Below are 18,356 nucleotides of genomic sequence, written 5' to 3'. Positions count from 1 at the left end.
CCTCACCAGGGGTCCTTCTTCACTGCCTGCTCTTCTTCCCTGTGTGCGTTCTGCTGGCGCAGTTTCCCAGGCTGTGCGTGGCCGTCTTCCCTGCACCCTCAGGCCTCAGGCGCCCTGGCCACGCCCTGCCTGCCTGGCGTCTTCCTGCTTCTCTGCCCCTTTATGGTCGGCCTCCGTCTGCACCAGATCATGCCTGTCACTGAGTGCGGCAGGTGCCCAGGCTGTATCGGTTCACTCACTGCCCCAAGAGGGAACCTCGACTAACTCCTCACTGCCTCCCCTTCCCTGCCTGTGGGTTAAACAGTTAGTATGTATCATTCCCCCCCCCACCTCCCCTTCCCTGCCTGTGGGTTAAACAGTTAGTATGTATCATTCCCCACCCCCCACCCTCACCTCCCCTTCCCTGCCTGTGGGTTAAACAGTTAGTATGTATCATTCCCCCCCCCCCACCTCCCCTTCCCTGCCTGTGGGTTAAACAGTTAGTATGTATCATTCCCCACCCCCCCACCTCCCCTTCCCTGCCTGTGGGTTAAACAGTTAGTATGTATCATTCCCCCCCCCTCACCTCCCCTTCCCTGCCTGTGGGTTAAACAGTTAGTATGTATCATTCCCCCCCCCCCTCACCTTCCCTTCCCTGCCTGTGGGTTAAACAGTTAGTATGTATCATTCCCCCCCTACCACCCTCACCTCCCCTTCCCTGCCTGTGGGTTAAACAGTTAGTATGTATCATTCCCCCCCCCCCCCCCTCACCTTCCCTTCCCTGCCTGTGGGTTAAACAGGAAAGTCTTACCTCCCGCTCAGGGACAGTCACAATTTGATTCAAGTCGCCTGTTTAGCCTAACCCTCTGCTTTCCGCGTCTGCGTACTCCGTATTTCATGTAGGTCGGAGTTTTGGTGGTTCTCGAAGCAGATCAGGTGGAGTCCATGCTGCCCCTGTCGCAGCGTGCTCTGTTGTAAAGCCAGCAGGCAGGGCCGGGGGCCACCATCAGAGCAGCCCGGCCCTTGCAGGTTCGCATTGGATTCGGACAGTCGGTAAAGAAACCATGGAGCCAAAAACTGGTGGGCCATAGCCTTTAATCCTAGCTTGCACCCGGCGGGCAAGTAAAAATACACACTGGGCTCCAAAACCCAGTCACACTCAGTGCTCACAAAGCCACTGACTTATCCGAGTTTCCTAGAATCAAAGGTTTCTAGCTCACCAGCCTTATTTTCCTCAGTTCCCCATCTCCTTCCTTATCCCAGATACAAACTCTGTACAAACTGGCATCTCACTCAGCACTCCACCATCTTGGCTGCTTTTCCTGGCCTCCTCCACGTGGCCGCCTTCCGCTGCTGGCTCTACTTTCTCTGCTCTCTCATGCTAATCTCAGGAACCAAGAGCCCAAGCTCTCGTTTTGCCCCCATTTTATAGTGTAGAAATCCAAACTCTTAATCCAATATACATAATAGGGAGGTCTCTAATACAAAGACACTTCTCTGAGGCATGATTGGATTGTACCGCCCTACAGCAAAAAGGGTGGGAAAGGCTTAATCCCAAAACCAAGGCTACAAGGATTCTGCTTGCCCCTAGCCCACCCCAACACACATTAATATCACCTGGGCGACTGCCTCCTCGTGTTATCTTTAACAAAGTGAGCATAATACATTTTATCCGCCCAACATCTGTCCTCGTCCCTGTTTCCCACACTCCTATGACAGCAAGAGTTCCTTCCTCCTCGCCTCCTCGTCACCCCCCTGGGTTCTCACATCAGCCTCATTCCACTGCGTCCTGAGAGCCATTTCCTTCCCGGGTTTCGGGGCCACGTCTTAGTCACCTTCTGTCTTACTGGACGAGGGACTCCCTGGGGCGGGGCCACGTCTTAGCCACCTGGCATCTGTCACCATGTTTAGGACAATGCTTTCACCCAGGAGGAAGTCAGCATGTGCGGAACTGAATGAAGTTAACATTGCCTTTCCCAAATGACTGCTCTGTATGTGTGACTTGAGACCCACCGGGCAGAGAAGACTGAAGACTCAGGAGAGCTTGTCCTCGGAGAGACAGGCGCCCATCCGGTGGAGTGTTCGAGGCTGGGGTCTTCCTTCTTCCCCGGACAGAGACTCCGTGTGTGTGCGAGAGGGCAGTGTGGGGTGAAATCTCTGAAACAGTCTCGGAAGAAAGGGCGCTAGCTGAGCGTGGCGAGGGGCAGGCCCCCTGCTGTCTGTGGAGTCAGGACATCGGTGGCTCCCCACATGCGGCTTCAGGGAGAAGTTAACGAGCTGATGTGTGTGGAGGGTCTGGCTCAATGCCAGCATGTAGCAAGTCTTCATTAAACGCCGGTCGCTGCTGCAGCTGTCACTCCTAAGCACCGCCAGAGACAGCTGTGAGGGCCGCATGTGGCCCCGCAGTGCACGCCCCGTGGCCGCAGCGAGGGGCCCCAGAAAGCGCCCTCCTCCTCTGACATGTTCGCCAGTCACACAGACCCTTTATAAACCCCGATTTTCCTTTAGAGAACTGTTTGGAAAATTCAATGCTTAAGTGTGTTTGAAATTATTTTTATTATATAAATAATGTATGCTACTTTTAGAAATCTTGGAAAACAGAAACAGAATGGAAAAAAATTATGCATAATCCTGCGTGGGCAAACACCTTTCGTTTACCAGTGTGGCGTGTTCCTTCAATATTGTTTCCTATTGTTTTAAATCGGATTGTTTTAAAATTGAATTTGTCTCATAAATGCGATTCTGCCTCCTGATTTTCCGTAGCACATAACAGACGTTCTCTGTATTATTGCAGGCTCTTCATAAATGTCCTTTTCAGTGGTGGCATCCATTAGCATTACGTCGCCGTGCCCTGTCTTATCTAGCCGTTACTTCCTAATTGGATGCGCAGATTATTTCTAATTACGCGTTGCGTCTTCCCCCTTCAGACAGCCTCCCCTTCTGAGTGCTCTACCGAGACCTCGGAGATAGTTAAATATTTTCAAGGTGGTGCTTTACACCGACGGTGACGCCGTAAGCGGGGGCTGGAAATAATTGCCTTTCATGCCGGTAGGATGTGTTTCTGTACTTGGAGAGAACAAGGAAAAATATTTAATCTCCCGGTGCACTTGACTGACTGCCTGTCAGGGCCTCCGAGGTGCTGCTGTGTAAATCACAGGAGGCGCGGCTACGAGGCAGAGCGGACGGGGAGGGGGGAGGGGGGTGGCGCGGCTCGCTGCGCGTCTCTGTCTGTCCGTCCGGCGCTGCTAGAAGAGGCTGGTGTCCCTGGCTCGTGATCGGGCTTCGTCCGCGCCCGCTGGTTTGGAAGGTCGTTCCTTGTTGCGGTGGTGGCACGTGGCCGTGGCCGGCCTTGTGCGGACCATGGTGCTGCCGGGTGTGTGTGCAGGATGAGGAAGCTAGCTCTGGAAGGTGTCTGATGAGGGGGACGTTAGGGCCCGAGTTCTGGGTGTTCTCCTAGGTGCTTTCGCACGCTGGGGCAGTCTGGGTGGGCAGTGCGGCAACATGGAAAACGTGAGAAGCGTGAGCTCGTGGGTCGAAGTATGAATATCGTTTAGCCACTTATTCCCTGACTGACCCCGGGAAAGCTCACGTGACCTTTCCAAGCCTCAGACTCCCCATCTGTGGAATGGGCCCACTCGTGCCCAGGGAAGTCAGCCACTGTGCGTGGTGGAAGGAGCCCCGGCCGGGTGGAGAGGGGGGCTCACAGCCTCAGCCTTGCTGACCAGCAGTGTGCGCCCAGGAAGGAGAGAGCACGCCTGGGTCCTTGGGGTCCGCAGCCCCGCAGGGGGGCTAAGGACATCGCCTCCCTCCCCAGGGGAGTGTCCGTGCTCAGGGAGACCTGCAGGAGGGCTAGGGACAGCGCCTCCCTCCCCAGGGAAGTGTCCGTACTCAGGGGGACCTGCAGGAGGGCTAAGGGCAGCGCCTCCCTCCCCAGGGAAGTGTCAGTGCTCAGGGGGACCTGCAGGAGGGCTAAGGGCGGCGCCTCCCTCCCCAGGGAAGTGTCAGTGCTCAGGGGGACCTGCAGGAGGGCTAGGGACAGCGCCTCCCTCCCCAGGGAAGTGTCCGTACTCAGGGGGACCTGCAGGAGGGCTAAGGGCAGCGCCTCCCTCCCCAGGGAAGTGTCAGTGCTCAGGGAGACCTGACGCAGGCACCCTGATGCAGGGCCTGGCGTGCCTGCCACTGCTGCGTGCTGCCAGCAGCGCCCACGGCCCAGGGCCCGGCCACCACTGTCTCGGTCCCCACCTGAGTGTCTTCATGGTGGGTTCCTGCGCTCCCTACTTTCTTTGGAAGATGACAAATGGCCACATAGCTCCCGTGCACGGCGGTGTTTTTGGTCTGCATCCTCACTGGCCTTTCTGTCACACTCACCCTCATTTCCCTTCTTTCCAGAAAAATTCACCTTTTGGCTTCTTGACTCTCACTGAACTAGGGTTGTTTCTTTCCAATGCATCTCTGGGCTCGCTCTTTTCTCACGGCCTTCACCTCTGTCTTTCCCAGAGTGTTGTCCGTGGGCCGTCTGGCCTTCTCCTGTCACCTGTCTGTGACCACAGAGAGCCTGTGTGCTCGTCGGGGCTCGGTGCTGGTTGGGCCGTGGCCTCTGGGGGGCAAGCAGGGGGTGCCTGGCCCGCTCAGCACAGCCTGTGTCTGGGTCAGGGGACTATCTGCCCAGTTCTTGGTGTCAGTGAGGAGCTGCCCCTCCTAAGAAAGCATGTCACGTCATTCAGTGTGGTCCGTATCAGTAATAAAGAAAGGGTCTTAGTATCTTTGTTTTGTTTTCAACTTAGTTAGAACCCAGGTGGACAAGACGGGGCCTGCACTATTGGGGACCCCCTGAGATCTGAGCATTATAATGTTGAAAATTCAATAATACTATTCCTTTTTAAAAAAAATTTTTATTGAGAGAGAGACAGACAGGCACACAGAGACAGACAGACAGGAAGGGAGAGAGATGAGAAGCATTAATTCTTTGTTGTGGCACCTTAGTTGTTCATTGATTGCTTTCTCATATGTGCCTTGACCAGGGGGCTTCAGCTGAGCCAGTGACTCCTTGCTCAAATCAGTGACCGTGGGCTCAAGCTAGCGACCATGGGGTCATGTGGATGATCCGAGGCTCAAGCCAGCGACCCTGCACTCAAGCTGGCGACCCTGTGCTGAAGCTGGCGACCTTGGGGTTTCTGCATCCCAGGCCGATGCTCCATCCACTGCGCCACCGCCTGCTCAGGCGGTATAATAATACTGTCCTTACGAAACCAGTTCAGAGCCTTCCTGTGGGTCTCATTTCTGTAGGCGACCACCTGAGAACCCTGAAGGAGAGTCTGAGATGCGGCGGGCCACGCTGTACGTCGTCACCCCCCTTAGTCTTCTTCTTTCAGATCTGCAGGAAGAGATGTCCTTCCTCCTCCTCTCTCTGTCCTCTACCTGTTCATAGCTCCGTAATGGGCTCAGGGCAGACACGGTCGTCTCAGATTATCCCTGAGAAGGGCCAGGAATGGGTAAGCCGTGGTGTGCTGCTTCTCACACTGGTGTCACCTCTGAAACGAGCAAACGGCACTTGTCACCTACGTCGTTTTCTTTACGGAAGAGCCGTCGTAGATGAGCCAAGTCACGTGCTCACGGGTCCTTCCTTCCCAGGTAACGTTGGAGGTGGCACCAGACGTCACACAGGCTCCCTTCTCTCTTCACTCTTGTGGGGTTGATGGGGCGCATAATTCTCCTCAGTGGGGCCCCTAAACCCGAGTGCTCCGCCGCGTGTTAGGCAGACCAGGCCGTGGACGTGCTGTCAGCTGGAGGCCCCGGGAGGTTTGTCAGCTATAAAGTGAAGATGACTTGATTATTTAAAGGATCCCGTTCACGCTGTGATCACCATCACTGGGTTGGATTCAGAATTCACTCTGCGTGCTCTCCTGCTCCCTAACGGACGATGCCGAGACCCAGCAGATTCCCGCGGCGGCAGGCCGGCCAGGGACACACGCGCCTGAGGCCTGCGAGGGCCTCGCCTGGGTCCTGTGTATGCTCAGCGGTGTTGGTGGGGCCCTTGGCCACTCTGCGACGTCCGCCCGGTCTCGGGGACTTCCTCATGCTCCCTTCAGGGCAGCTGTGTGGCGATGACAACAGCCATCGTCACATCGCTGTGCTCCGTGCCCGCACCTCCCGGTCCGTTTCTAATGCGCCATCTCGCACCATTTTCGTCATTCTTCGTAAGGCTCAGCACAGCGGAACGGCTTCCCCCATGGCGGTCAGAGAGCAGACAGAAAGGCCAAGCCGTTGATCCGAGCCCACCCAGGTCTGACTGCACTGCTGTGGGCCTCCCCCCACGGCTGTGCCCCGGTCATTCCTCTCTCCAGGTCTGCGTCTCTCCCTGTCTGCAGTGACACAGGAGTTAGAGCCCAGAGACGGGAGCCACCAGCCCCCCCCCCCCCCCCGTTCCTTCCTTTCCCTGATTCCGCTAAACAGTACAGTGACCGGACCACAGGCTCAGGGCCAAGCACAGGGTCTCCGACAAGCCGTCTGACCTCACTGGGCTTCAGCGTCTCCATCTGCAGAGTGGGCTCAGTGATGCCGCCTTCCTGGGCGACGGCGGGTGTTAGAGCAGTGGGCTCAGTGATGCCGCCTTCCTGGGTGACGGGCGTTAGAGCAGTGGGCTCAGAGATGCCGCCTTCCTGGGCGACGGCGGGCGTTAGAGCAGTGGGCTCAGAGATGCCGCCTTCCTGGGCGACGGCGGGCGTTAGAGCAGTGGGCTCAGAGATGCCGCCTTCCTGGGCGACGGCGGGCGTTAGAGCAGTGGGCTCAGTGATGCCGCCTTCCTGGGCGACGGCGGGCGTTAGAGCAGTGGGCTCAGTGATGCCGCCTTCCTGGGCGACGGCGGGCGTTAGAGCAGTGGGCTCAGAGATGCCCGCCTTCCTGGGTGACGGTGGGCGTTAGAGCAGTGGGCTCAGTGATGCCCGCCTTCCTGGGCGACGGCGGGCGTTAGAGCAGTGGGCTCAGTGATGCCGCCTTCCTGGGCGACGGCGGGCGTTAGAGCAGTGGGCTCAGTGATGCCGCCTTCCTGGGCGACGGCGGGCGTTAGAGCAGTGGGCTCAGTGATGCCGCCTTCCTGGGCGACGGCGGGCGTTAGAGCAGTGGGCTCAGTGATGCCGCCTTCCTGGGTGACGGCGGGCGTTAGAGCAGTGGGCTCAGTGATGCCGCCTTCCTGGGCGACGGCGGGCGTTAGAGCAGTGGGCTCAGTGATGCCGCCTTCCTGGGCGACGGCGGGCGTTAGAGCAGTGGGCTCAGAGATGCCGCCTTCCTGGGCGACGGCGGGCGTTAGAGCAGTGGGCTCAGTGATGCCGCCTTCCTGGGCGACGGCGGGCGTTAGAGCAGTGGGCTCAGTGATGCCGCCTTCCTGGGCGACGGCGGGCGTTAGAGCAGTGGGCTCAGAGATGCCCGCCTTCCTGGGCGACGGCGGGCGTTAGAGCAGTGGGCTCAGTGATGCCGCCTTCCTGGGCGACGGCGGGCGTTAGAGCAGTGGGCTCAGTGATGCCGCCTTCCTGGGTGACGGCGGGCGTTAGAGCAGTGGGCTCAGTGATGCCGCCTTCCTGGGTGACGGCGGGCGTTAGAGCAGTGGGCTCAGTGATGCCGCCTTCCTGGGCGACGGCGGGCGTTAGAGCAGTGGGCTCAGTGATGCCGCCTTCCTGGGCGACGGCGGGCGTTAGAGCAGTGGGCTCAGTGATGCCCACCTTCCTGGGTGACGGCGGGTGTTAGAGCAGTGGGCTCAGTGATGCCGCCTTCCTGGGTGACGGCGGGCGTTAGAGCAGTGGGCTCAGTGATGCCCACCTTCCTGGGTGACGGCGGGTGTTAGAGCAGTGGGCTCAGTGATGCCGCCTTCCTGGGCGACGGCGGGTGTTAGAGCAGTGGGCTCAGTGATGCCGCCTTCCTGGGCGACGGCGGGCGTTAGAGCAGTGGGCTCAGTGATGCCGCCTTCCTGGGTGACGGCGGGCGTTAGAGCAGGAGCCTGTGCTTCCCAGCGTGGCGGAGTTCCAGTCGGGGAGCCAGCGACCCGAGCACATCGCAGACACGAGCAAACACTGATTACTGTCACCTCTGTCCTCTTGTCCCTCCTCGAGACAGGGCGGGGGTGGGGTGGAGATCACGGTCAGCCCACAAAGCCCTGCTTCGGCGCCGGAAACTTGGGCTTGTAGTTACCCCTCAGTGCCTTTACACAGGTGGCCTGCAGACTCCTTGGGGCTGGAGCCGGCACTGTGCTCAGCACCTCGTCATCGCCGGGAAAGCGTTTGCAGGAATAAAACGGGCCGAGCCCGTGTCCCGCCTGCCTGCTGACTTTCTCGGAGTCTAGGAAGGGTTTGTCTCTCGGAAGATGACATCTCCTATAAGATAGTAGCTTAATTTTCATTTTATACACGGGCCCATAAAGGGAGCGGCTGCTGGTGAATATTTAAGTAAATTGAATGAAACTTCTACTTTCTGTTGGTCTCTTGTGGTCACTGCCCCTTTTCTGCTGCCAGAAGAGTGGACTCATGGAACTGTCAGGGATTGGGTTCAGAGTTTTAGTTTTGCTAAAATAAAAAAGTAAAATAAAAGCTTCCCGCATGTGCTTCGGTTTAATTAGCCTTTACTTTGTGTCTGTTTTCTTTCCAGAGAAGAAGGACGTGGCACAGAGCCTGGAGAGCTACACGTCCAAGTGCCCGGGCACCATGGAGCCCATCGCCCTGCCCGACGGCCTCTGCCTGCCGCCCGTGCCCCTCACCAAGCTGCCCATCGTCAGGTGAGACGGCCCACGGGGGGACTCCGTCCTCGGGTCTGGTCACCAGTGCAGGTCTTTGGGGGCGTTTCCGTTTGTCGCCGGCTGTGTGTCTGGTCCGGTACCTCATCAGACCCACCCACAGTCCTAGGAGGTGTCAGTGGGTATTTTATAGGGTGAGAAGCAGGCTGGTGACCACATGGCTGCCAGGGTTACCTCGCTGTCCACTGGCCGAGCCAGGTACAGACCCACGCCCCCTGCGTCGTGACCGCTCCGCTGCCACCTGACGAAGCTGGCCTCGTCTCTTCTGCTTACAAGCTTCTGGAAGGTTCCCATTCTCTTAGACGCGGTGGCCCCGCGACACGGAACGGGCGTGACTCCTCGGATGTACCACGTGCCGCGGTGCCTTTGCTTGCGCTCTGCCCCCGACTCCCCAGAGTTCATCTCTCCTTTCTCCGACTTTCCTTGGCTCATCCTTAGACTCAGTCCGTGCCCACTTTTTGGGGAGCCTTTCTAGACACCCCCTCCTGCAGCCCACCCGCTGACCCTGGCTGGCAGAGCCCTCTGGGTGGCCATAGCACCCACTGCCCAGCTCTTACAGCCTCTGCCGCTGCACGCAGCCCTGGGTGACCTTTCTGTGCCACTGTCTCCATAGATCGTAAAGTGCTAGAAGGCACAGGACCTTTGCACATGTAAAGGGGTACCTAAAAATTAGCCTATGAGTGACTCTCATGAAATGACATCTGAATCTCTGAAAGACATCTAGGAAGACTGAAGAGAAACAGTGGGCACTTGACAGTTTGCTGGTCCCAGAAGTGATGTAACCTTAGTGTGGCCCCCTGACAAGATGCTGATCATCTTCATGGTGCGCCTGGCATGGCCGCTGTGCCCAAGTCCCACCAGGCATTGCGGTTCGGCTCACCTCCGTGGGCTGGGCGTTACACCAGCAGGTCACTCAGCTGCCCTGGGCATCAGCTTGCTTATCAGAAAAGAAGGAAGGACTAGAAGCCCCGGCGTTAGGCTGCTGGGGGGATCAGTGATGCGTCCTGTGGGCGCGTGAGGTGCGGTGCCCCTCACGACGGCGCTGTCTGCCCCTGCGACTCCTGCCGGGCAGTGCGGTCCTGCCCGACCAGCAGGTCTGCTGCTAGCAGGAAGGCTTGTGCTCCAGAGAACGGGCCAGACGGGGTCGCCGTGCGCAGAAGTCACTGGCAGGCCACCCTTGAGTTTAGGATGTCCTGGTGGACACTCACAGAGTATGCAGCTGATTGGACTGTTATTATCAGATGCTCCCCCATCCAGACGGCCGGGCCGGGCCTGAAAGGAACTCTGACCCTTGGCATGGGGGCCCCGAGGAAGGTGGGGGGCTTCTGTCGTGCACGCTGCCTCCTCATCGCTGACACAATCTCAGGTAGTAGGACTCAAAGTGGAACGTGATTGATTTCGGATTAAGAGATGATTCATTTTTTAAAATTAAAGACTAGAAAGCCTTTTTTTGTTTTTGTTTTTAACGTAAGAGGAGGGGAGACAATGAGACAGACTCCCACATGCTCCCGCATGCTGACCCACCTGGCAAGCCCCACCTAGGGATGATGCTTGAGTACCAAGCTAGATTTAGCACCTGAGGCTGACGCCCTCAGACCTGCCATGTTATCCTCGGTGCCCAGGCTGACGCTTGAACCGGTCGGGCCACTGGCTGTGAGGGGACAGTTAGGGAGAAGGTGCGGTGGGTGTCATTCCTTGTTGAGGCTTCATCTTCTCCTGAAATGCCTCCCCGCCCTTCCTCTGCCTGATGGTGCTTAGTCGTCTTTCAGGACTTACTACAAGGATTAGCTCTGCCATAAAGCCTTTTCCTAAGTCACCCAGATGGAAATGACAGCACCCTTTGTATCTGTGAAGTTACTTCGGATGCAAAAAACAGAAGACCTAGCACTATGGTGACAGTGAGAGGTTAGTTTTCTGAGAACAGGTAGCCTCTCTACGACTCTTTCTTTACCTCATGGTGACCAGATGGCTGCCGCAGCTCCAGAGCACACATCTGCATCCGAGACAGGAAGACGAGAGAGGGATGCCTGTGCTTTGTCTACTGGGAAAGCAACCACATTCTCGACAGATTCATAGTGGGCTTCGGCCCCAGTCTCACCAACTGGACGTGTGTCTCATGGCTGCCTGTCATTGTAAGAAGGTCTGGGGCGAGGGAGAAGGGTCAGAGCTAGTGCTGGGTGAGCCGGCCAACATCTCCGCCATGTCTTTCTCCTACTGAACTTACAGAAGTGGAGAATGTCTCTGCTGACCCTTGAGCCTCCTCTTGGACCATCTCCCTGAAACTCCTTTGTCTTTGGAGCCCCTGGAGATTGTGGTGTTGAACGAATAGACAGCTGTGTCTGTTACAGTTTGTTGTCAGCGGCTGACAGAACACCTGACCAAGATGATAAGCACCAAGGGACTTTGTGGAGCACACACTGGAAAGTGCAGGGCTTCGGGCAGGCTGCAGTTGGGCCCCAGACCGCCTCCTCGGGACGTGGAGCACACACTGGACAGTGCAGGGCTTCGGGCAGGCTGCAGTCGGGCCCCAGACCGCCTCCTCGGGACTCGGGCCCCAGACCACCTCATTGGGACGTGGAGCACACCCTGGAAAGTGCAGGGCCTCAGGCAGGCTGCAGTCGGGCCCCAGACTGCCTCCTCGGGACTCGGGCCCCAGACCACCTCATCGGGACGTGGAGCACACCCTGGAAAGTGCAGGGCTCTGGGCAGGCTGCAGTCGGGCCCCAGACCGCCTCATCGGGACATGGAGCACACACTGGACAGTGCAGGGCTTCGGGCAGGCTGCAGTCGGGCCCCAGACCGCCTCCTCGGGACTCGGGCCCCAGACCACCTCATTGGGACGTGGAGCACACCCTGGAAAGTGCAGGGCCTCAGGCAGGCTGCAGTCGGGCCCCAGACCGCCTCCTCGGGACTCGGGCCCCAGACCACCTCATCGGGACATGGAGCACACCCTGGAAAGTGCAGGGCTCCGGGCAGGCTGCAGTCGGGCCCCAGACCGCCTCATTGGGACATGGAGCACACACTGGACAGTGCAGGGCTTCGGGCAGGCTGCAGTCGGGCCCCAGACCGCCTCCTCGGGACTCGGGCCCCAGACCGCCTCATCGGGACATGGAGCACACACTGGACAGTGCAGGGCTTCGGGCAGGCTGCAGTCGGGCCCCAGACCGCCTCATTGGGACGTGGAGCACACCCTGGAAAGTGCAGGGCTTCGGGCAGGCTGCAGTCGGGCCCCAGACCGCCTCCTCGGGACTCGGGCCCCAGACCGCCTCATTGGGACGTGGAGCACACACTGGATAGTGCAGGGCCTCGGGCAGGCTGCAGTCGGGCCCCAGACCGCCTCCTCGGGACGTGGAGCACACACTGGACAGTGCAGGGCCTCGGGCAGGCTGGAGTCGGGCCCCAGACCGCCTCATCGGGACGTGGCTTCTCTCCCCACCGTGGCTCTTCCTGTGCCCTGCTGGCATTCGTCTCGGGCCCAGCTGTGCTGAGGTGGCCGCAGCAGCCCTCACCCCCGGGTCCGGGAAGGGAGAGCGGGTGTCCTCGGTGCTCCTGTGGCAGAGAGGACGCGTTTGTCTCTCAGGCTTCTCTCACAGGCGTCCCTTCGCCTCCCACTGCCTCTGGGGTCCTGGGCTCGGGCCTGAGCCAGCCCCCAGACCCCACAGTGGAGAGGAGGGTGTGTGTAGCTCCTGCAGCCCAGCCTAGGGGCTGCTGGGCGCAGGAGAACGGGGTGTGCAGACCGGGAGGCAGCCAGCAGGCCCAGTGCTGCAGCCAGTGCGGCCCTGGCCGGGGAGGCGAGGCCGCCTTCCGTCTCAGAGCTGCGCTTTGTCCTCTCAGGGCTGTGGCACCGTCTGACTCACAGGCTGCTGTGCGTGCCCGTTCTTACTAATAAACGACTCTGCCTTTGTATTTGAGATTAATTTTCACGCCTAGATAGCTTGGCTTTTGTACTGTTCTCCCTCAAGTTTTTGCCATTTGAAAGTACAAAAATTAGGATAAATGTGGTGTCCTTGTTTCAGAATTCTTCAGCCTCTATCCCTGTCCTTTTCCCTTGTCAAAGTAAGGTCTTTTTCCTCCAAAGTCACACCAGGGGTCGTACTTCTAGTCCGTGCTGTGTGCTGTCTCTCTCCGCCCGGGCTGTGTGTGCGGGAGACCAGCACGCAGAGGAACAGAGAGGGCTGTCGTCTCGGCTGTTCCGCACTCGCTCTGCCGAGTGCACACGTGGCTTGCTGTCAGGAGGACGAGCAAACCCGGCTCTCCCAGAGGATGGCCGTGGGTCCCAGCACAGCCCTGCTTGGCCCCACCCCCTGCAGTTCATCTGCTGACGCCCGACCCCCAGTAGGATGGCATTGGGAGGGGAGCCTCTGGGAGGTGATGAGGCTCAGATGAGATCATGAGGTCAGCCTCTTTCCTCTCCGTGGGAGGTCACTGTGAGAAGGCGGCCGTCCCTGAACCAGGAGGAGGGTCCTCACCAAGAGCCCAGCGATGCCGACACCCTGGGGTTGCACGCCCCGCCCCCAGCAGTGTCAGGAATCGATGCCGGTGGTCCCAGCTGCCGACCAGTCTGTAGTGCTCTGCTGCGGCAGGCGCCGGCCAGGCTCGCCCAGCCGTGCAGTTGAGGACGTCCGGAGTCACGGGTGGACTGTGTATACACCACGCACGTCACAAATGCGGTTCTCAGGGTAAGCTTGTGGTGAGAGTCAGGTGACAGGGAACGCAAAGCTGTACTCTGAGGCAGAAAAGGTGAGGCCAAGTGTCCTGGGGTGCTGACCGAGGGCACAGACCCGCCACCGGTGTCCAGTCCAGGCTGGGGGCACCGCAGGTGCTCAGTGAGTTTGCCCATGGGGGCTGTGTGTTCACACCGGGCGAGTGACTGTCACCCTCTACGAACCAGTCCCCGTCTCTCCCTGCAGTACCGATGGCCTGGGCCACTGTTGTTTCTTAGAAGACAAGTCTATCTTAATGTCGTAACTAATGTGTCACCTACACCTGGAAACGTGGACTTCATCACTTCAAGGTAACATTCAAATCAGACGTAGCGAGTCCCAGGAAGGCTCAGTAATCTGCACGCGTGGAGTCTGAGCTCCTGGTAAGTGTTGCAGTGAGCCAGCTGAACAATGTCCACGTCCGTGAGTCAGTGAGCCGGCTGAGCCATGTCCACGTCCGTGAGTCAGTGAGCCGGCTGAACAATGTCCACGTCCGTGAGTCAGTGAGCCGGCTGAGCCATGTCCACGTCCGTGAGTCAGCCGGCTGAGCCATGTCCACGTCCGTGAGTCAGTGAGCCGGCTGAACAATGTCCGCGTCCATGAGTCAGTGAGCCGGCTGAGCCATGTCCACGTCCGAGAGTCAGTGAGCCCGCTGAGCCATGTCCACGTCCGTGAGTCAGTGAGCCGGCTGAACAATGTCCGCGTCCGAGAGTCAGTGAGCCCGCTGAGCCATGTCCACGTCCGTGAGTCAGTGAGCCGGCTGAACAATGTCCGCGTCCGTGAGTCAGTGAGCCGGCTGAGCCATGTCCACGTCCGTGAGTCAGTGAGCCGGCTGAGCCATGTCCACGTCCGTGAGTCAGTGAGCCGGCTGAGCCATGTCCACGTCCGTGAGTCAGTGAGCCGGCTGAGCCATGTCCGCGTCCGAGAGTCAGTGAGCCGGCTGAGCCATGTCCGCGTCCGAGAGTCAGTGAGCCCGCTGAGCCATGTCCGCGTCCGAGAGTCAGTGAGCCGGCTGAGCCATGTTCACGTCCGTGAATCAGTGAGCCGGCTGAGCCATGTCCACGTCCGTGAATCAGTGAGCCGGCTGAGCCATGTCCGCGTCCGAGAGTCAGTGAGCCGGCTGAGCCATGTCCACGTCCGTGAGTCAGTGAGCCGGCTGAGCCATGTCCGCGTCCGAGAGTCAGTGAGCCGGCTGAGCCATGTCCGCGTCCGTGAATCAGTGAGCCGGCTGAGCCATGTCCGCGTCCGTGAATCAGTGAGCCGGCTGAGCCATGTCCACGTCCGTGAATCAGTGAGCCCGCTGAGCCATGTCCACGTCCGTGAGTCAGTGAGCCGGCTGAGCCATGTCCACGTCCGTGAGTCAGTGAGCCGGCTGAGCCATGTCCGCGTCCGTGAATCAGTGAGCCCGCTGAGCCATGTCCACGTCCGTGAGTCAGTGAGCCGGCTGAGCCATGTCCGCGTCCGAGAGTCAGTGAGCCGGCTGAGCCATGTCCGCGTCCGTGAGTCAGTGAGCCGGCTGAGCCATGTCCGCGTCCGTGAGTCAGTGAGCCGGCTGAACAATGTCCGCGTCCGTGAGTCAGTGAGCCGGCTGAACAATGTCCGCGTCCGCGAGTCAGTGAGCCCGCTGAACAATGTCCACGTCCGCGAGTCAGTGAGCCCGCTGAGCCATGTCCGCGTCCGCGAGTCAGTGAGCCCGCTGAGCAATGTCCGCGTCCGCGAGTCAGTGAGCCCGCTGAGCCATGTCCACGTCCGTGAGTCAGTGAGCCCGCTGAACAAGGTCCGCGTCCGCGAGTCAGTGAGCCCGCTGAACAAGGTCCACGTCCGCGAGTCAGTGAGCCGGCTGAGCCATGTCCGCGTCCGTGAGTCAGTGAGCCGGCTGAGCCATGTCCACGTCCGTGAGTCAGTGAGCCGGCTGAGCCATGTCCGCGTCCGTGAGTCAGTGAGCCGGCTGAGCCATGTCCACGTCCGTGAGTCAGTGAGCCGGCTGAGCCATGTCCGCGTCCGTGAGTCAGTGAGCCGGCTGAGCCATGTCCACGTCCGTGAGTCAGCCCGCTGAGCAATGTCCGTGTCCGTGAGTCAGTGAGCCGGCTGAGCCATGTCCACGTCCGTGAGTCAGTGAGCCGGCTGAGCCATGTCCACGTCCGTGAGTCAGTGAGCCGGCTGAGCCATGTCCGCGTCCGTGAGTCAGTGAGCCGGCTGAGCCATGTCCGCGTCCGTGAGTCAGTGAGCCCGCTGAGCCATGTCCGCGTCCGTGAGTCAGTGAGCCGGCTGAGCCATGTCCGCGTCCGTGAGTCAGTGAGCCCGCTGAGCCATGTCCGCGTCCGTGAGTCAGTGAGCCGGCTGAGCCATGTCCGCGTCCGTGAGTCAGTGATCAGACCTGCTAGGAGACTCACTAGACTTTAATTTAATGTTGCTGTTGTTGTGTCATAATTGTGATCATCGGTTTTAGGACGGATGATCGGAGCCCTGTTCGTCTGCTGAGGGCTTTCCCAGCTGTTGACAGTAAAACCGTGTCATCAGTTCACAGGTGCCGACAACCTGCCCTGTGCCGCGTGGGCTCAGGGGCCAGGCTCTCCCCAAGGTGGTTTCCTGTCATCATGATGCAAGTAATAATAATAATATTAATAATAAAAATAAAAAAGGGCCTAAACCCACAAAATCATCCCTGTTTTAACCCTAACTTTCAGCCAGTATTTATGGAGATGTCTCAGATGCACCTGCCCAGTGGGAAGTGCTAGGAGCCGGGCGATGGTCCAGCGAGCCCACGTGCCTGGAGGCTGCCCGGAGTACAGCGGGGGACAGTCCAGTCAGAGCTGAGCCATATTACTTAGTCCCCCACAGAAGTCCCCACAAAATGACCATGTACATCGGAGGCCATCCCACCCCAAGTAACCATGGGGATGACTTGCACACTGACCATCGTGAATTATTCAAGAGGACACTGGAGTGGCCTTTAGATGCCATTTACAGAACACCAGTGGGCCTTTCATTTGGCGTGGGAATGGAGGGAGGGGTTGGCCGACATGTCTTCCTTTTTTTTTCTTTTAATGGACCAACGTTGAGCTGCTCCAACCCAACAAAAAGCCCCAGAGTTAATGAGGCTCTTTTTATTGATAAGGATCAAAACCCTCCAGTCAGAGTGAGCTCTGAGTGGCTTGGAGTGGTTTCATTGCCTTTAAAACGTCAACTCTTCAGTTAATGATGCCGTTTGAGGACGGGTTTCAGAGGCCGTGATACCCAGGGCGGTTCTCCTTGCTGTATGAAGAGGGCGAGGCCAGCCTCCCAGGTACCGGCGAGGGTGTGGCTGCCAGGATCCCACCAGAACCTCCGGTCAGGCTTGGGAGAGTCGCCAAACCCATAACCTCCCCTGGGGATTTCTTAACCTAGAGCTGTGTGAAGACAGACAGGCACAGTGGCGTTCAGGAGTATGAGTGGGTAGTCTTGCGTCCCTGCCCTGGCTGGTGTGGCCTGCCCCTTCTGGCTAACTCAGCCACGCCGGGACCTGGAAGGCCAGGCAGCTTCCACATTGTTCCAGGCACGGGGCAGATGTGGCCAGCTGTAGTCATCGGCCGTCTGTGGGGAGTTCCCTCTCGGTTCTTAGATATGTTTCCACCGTAAAGAAGGCTGACAGATCCGAAATGGAGGGCGGGAGGTGAGTGGTTCTTCCCTGCGCCGTCCTGTTGGCCAGATTTTGTTTGCTGATGCTTGCACGGTCCCAATTAGCCAACGGTATGCTGAGAAGTCAGGCTTTTAAAATATCACCAGTCTCCCAAGTGGAATTCCTAGAAATAATCCTGTCCTGGCCACTCTGTCCCTAGAGTCCCGCCTGTTGGGGGCGGCTTCGTAGAACAAGCACGCCGTTGCTGGTCCTGCAGCGACTCAGGCCGCGTGCGTCCTCTCCCTTAGGTCAGGTGCTCGGTGGCTGCGTCCCATAGCGCACCCCGGCCGCTCTGTCCCTGGAGTCCCGCCTGCTGGGGGCGGCTTCGTAGAACAAGCACGCCGTTGCTGGTCCTGCAGCGACTCAGGCCGCCTGCGTCCTCTCCCTTAGGTCAGGTGCTCGGTGGCTGCGTCCCATACCACGCCTTTTGTTAACAGACAGCGGCGCTCAGTTTTGGGTTATGAGTGAACGTCGTGACTGCCTGTTGCTTTACTGGTCTGGCTGACCGCGCCCTCCGGATTCCTTTACGTAGAGTGAGAACCTTTGGTGGGATCGGGAATTCTGTGCTTACGGAGACGCCTCTTCTGAGATCACAGGCCCCGTCTCGTCTTTAGGGTGTGATAGAGCCGAGAGCTGCTTCTGTTGCAGGACAACGGGGACATCTTACAAACGGGGCGTGCTGAGGAGCCCCCAGGCCCTGCCTGCCGGTCCGAGGTCCAGCAGCTGCTCGCGGCACAGCTGGGACCGAAGCGAAGTTTCTTCGGTCCAGTCCCGTGCCCTCATCTCTGGCCCTGGGACGTGGCTCTCTGTGCTTCTGAACAAGCTCGTTCCAAGGAGGGGACAAGAAGAGCTGCTGTGCGCCTGCTGCAGGCCAGGCACGGTGATAGGTGCCTTACCTGTCCTAACTCACTGCTCCTCAGAGCAGCCTCCTCAGGTTCGATGATCCCACTTGTCTGCCCGAGTTTGGAATCTATAGAAAGAAACATCTGTCTTGGGCGGGTGGAAGAGGCGGTGAACAGCACAGCTGAAGTCTGGCTGGGTGAGCCACACGTTTTTGTAGGGACCGGGATCCACCCGGCACGCCCACCAGGGGCGACACTCTGCCCACCAGGGGGCGATGCTCTGCCCATCCTGGGCGTCGCCATGTTGCGACCAGAGCCACTCTAGCGCCTGGGGCAGAGGCCAAGGAGCCATCCCCAGCGCCCGGGCCATCTCCGCTCCAATGGAGCCTTGGCTG

General features: G+C 58.9%; 1 protein-coding gene across 1 annotated transcript in view; it reads left to right on the top strand.

Moving 5' to 3' along the window:
- TRAPPC9 (trafficking protein particle complex subunit 9) overlaps window positions 1-18,356 on the top strand; it is a 364,330-nt gene that overhangs the window by 63,456 nt on the left and 282,518 nt on the right. Inside the window, exon 11 of the mRNA XM_066379571.1 lies at window positions 8,614-8,740. Within this exon, the coding sequence (XP_066235668.1) occupies window positions 8,614-8,740 (127 nt within the window). The remainder of the gene's footprint in view (window positions 1-8,613; window positions 8,741-18,356) is intronic.

This window comes from Saccopteryx leptura, chromosome 3 (assembly GCF_036850995.1).
Source record: "Saccopteryx leptura isolate mSacLep1 chromosome 3, mSacLep1_pri_phased_curated, whole genome shotgun sequence".
Lineage (NCBI taxonomy): Eukaryota > Metazoa > Chordata > Mammalia > Chiroptera > Emballonuridae > Saccopteryx > Saccopteryx leptura.
Note: the sequence above shows the minus strand (reverse complement) of the source record. Positions and strands in the feature narration are given on the sequence as shown.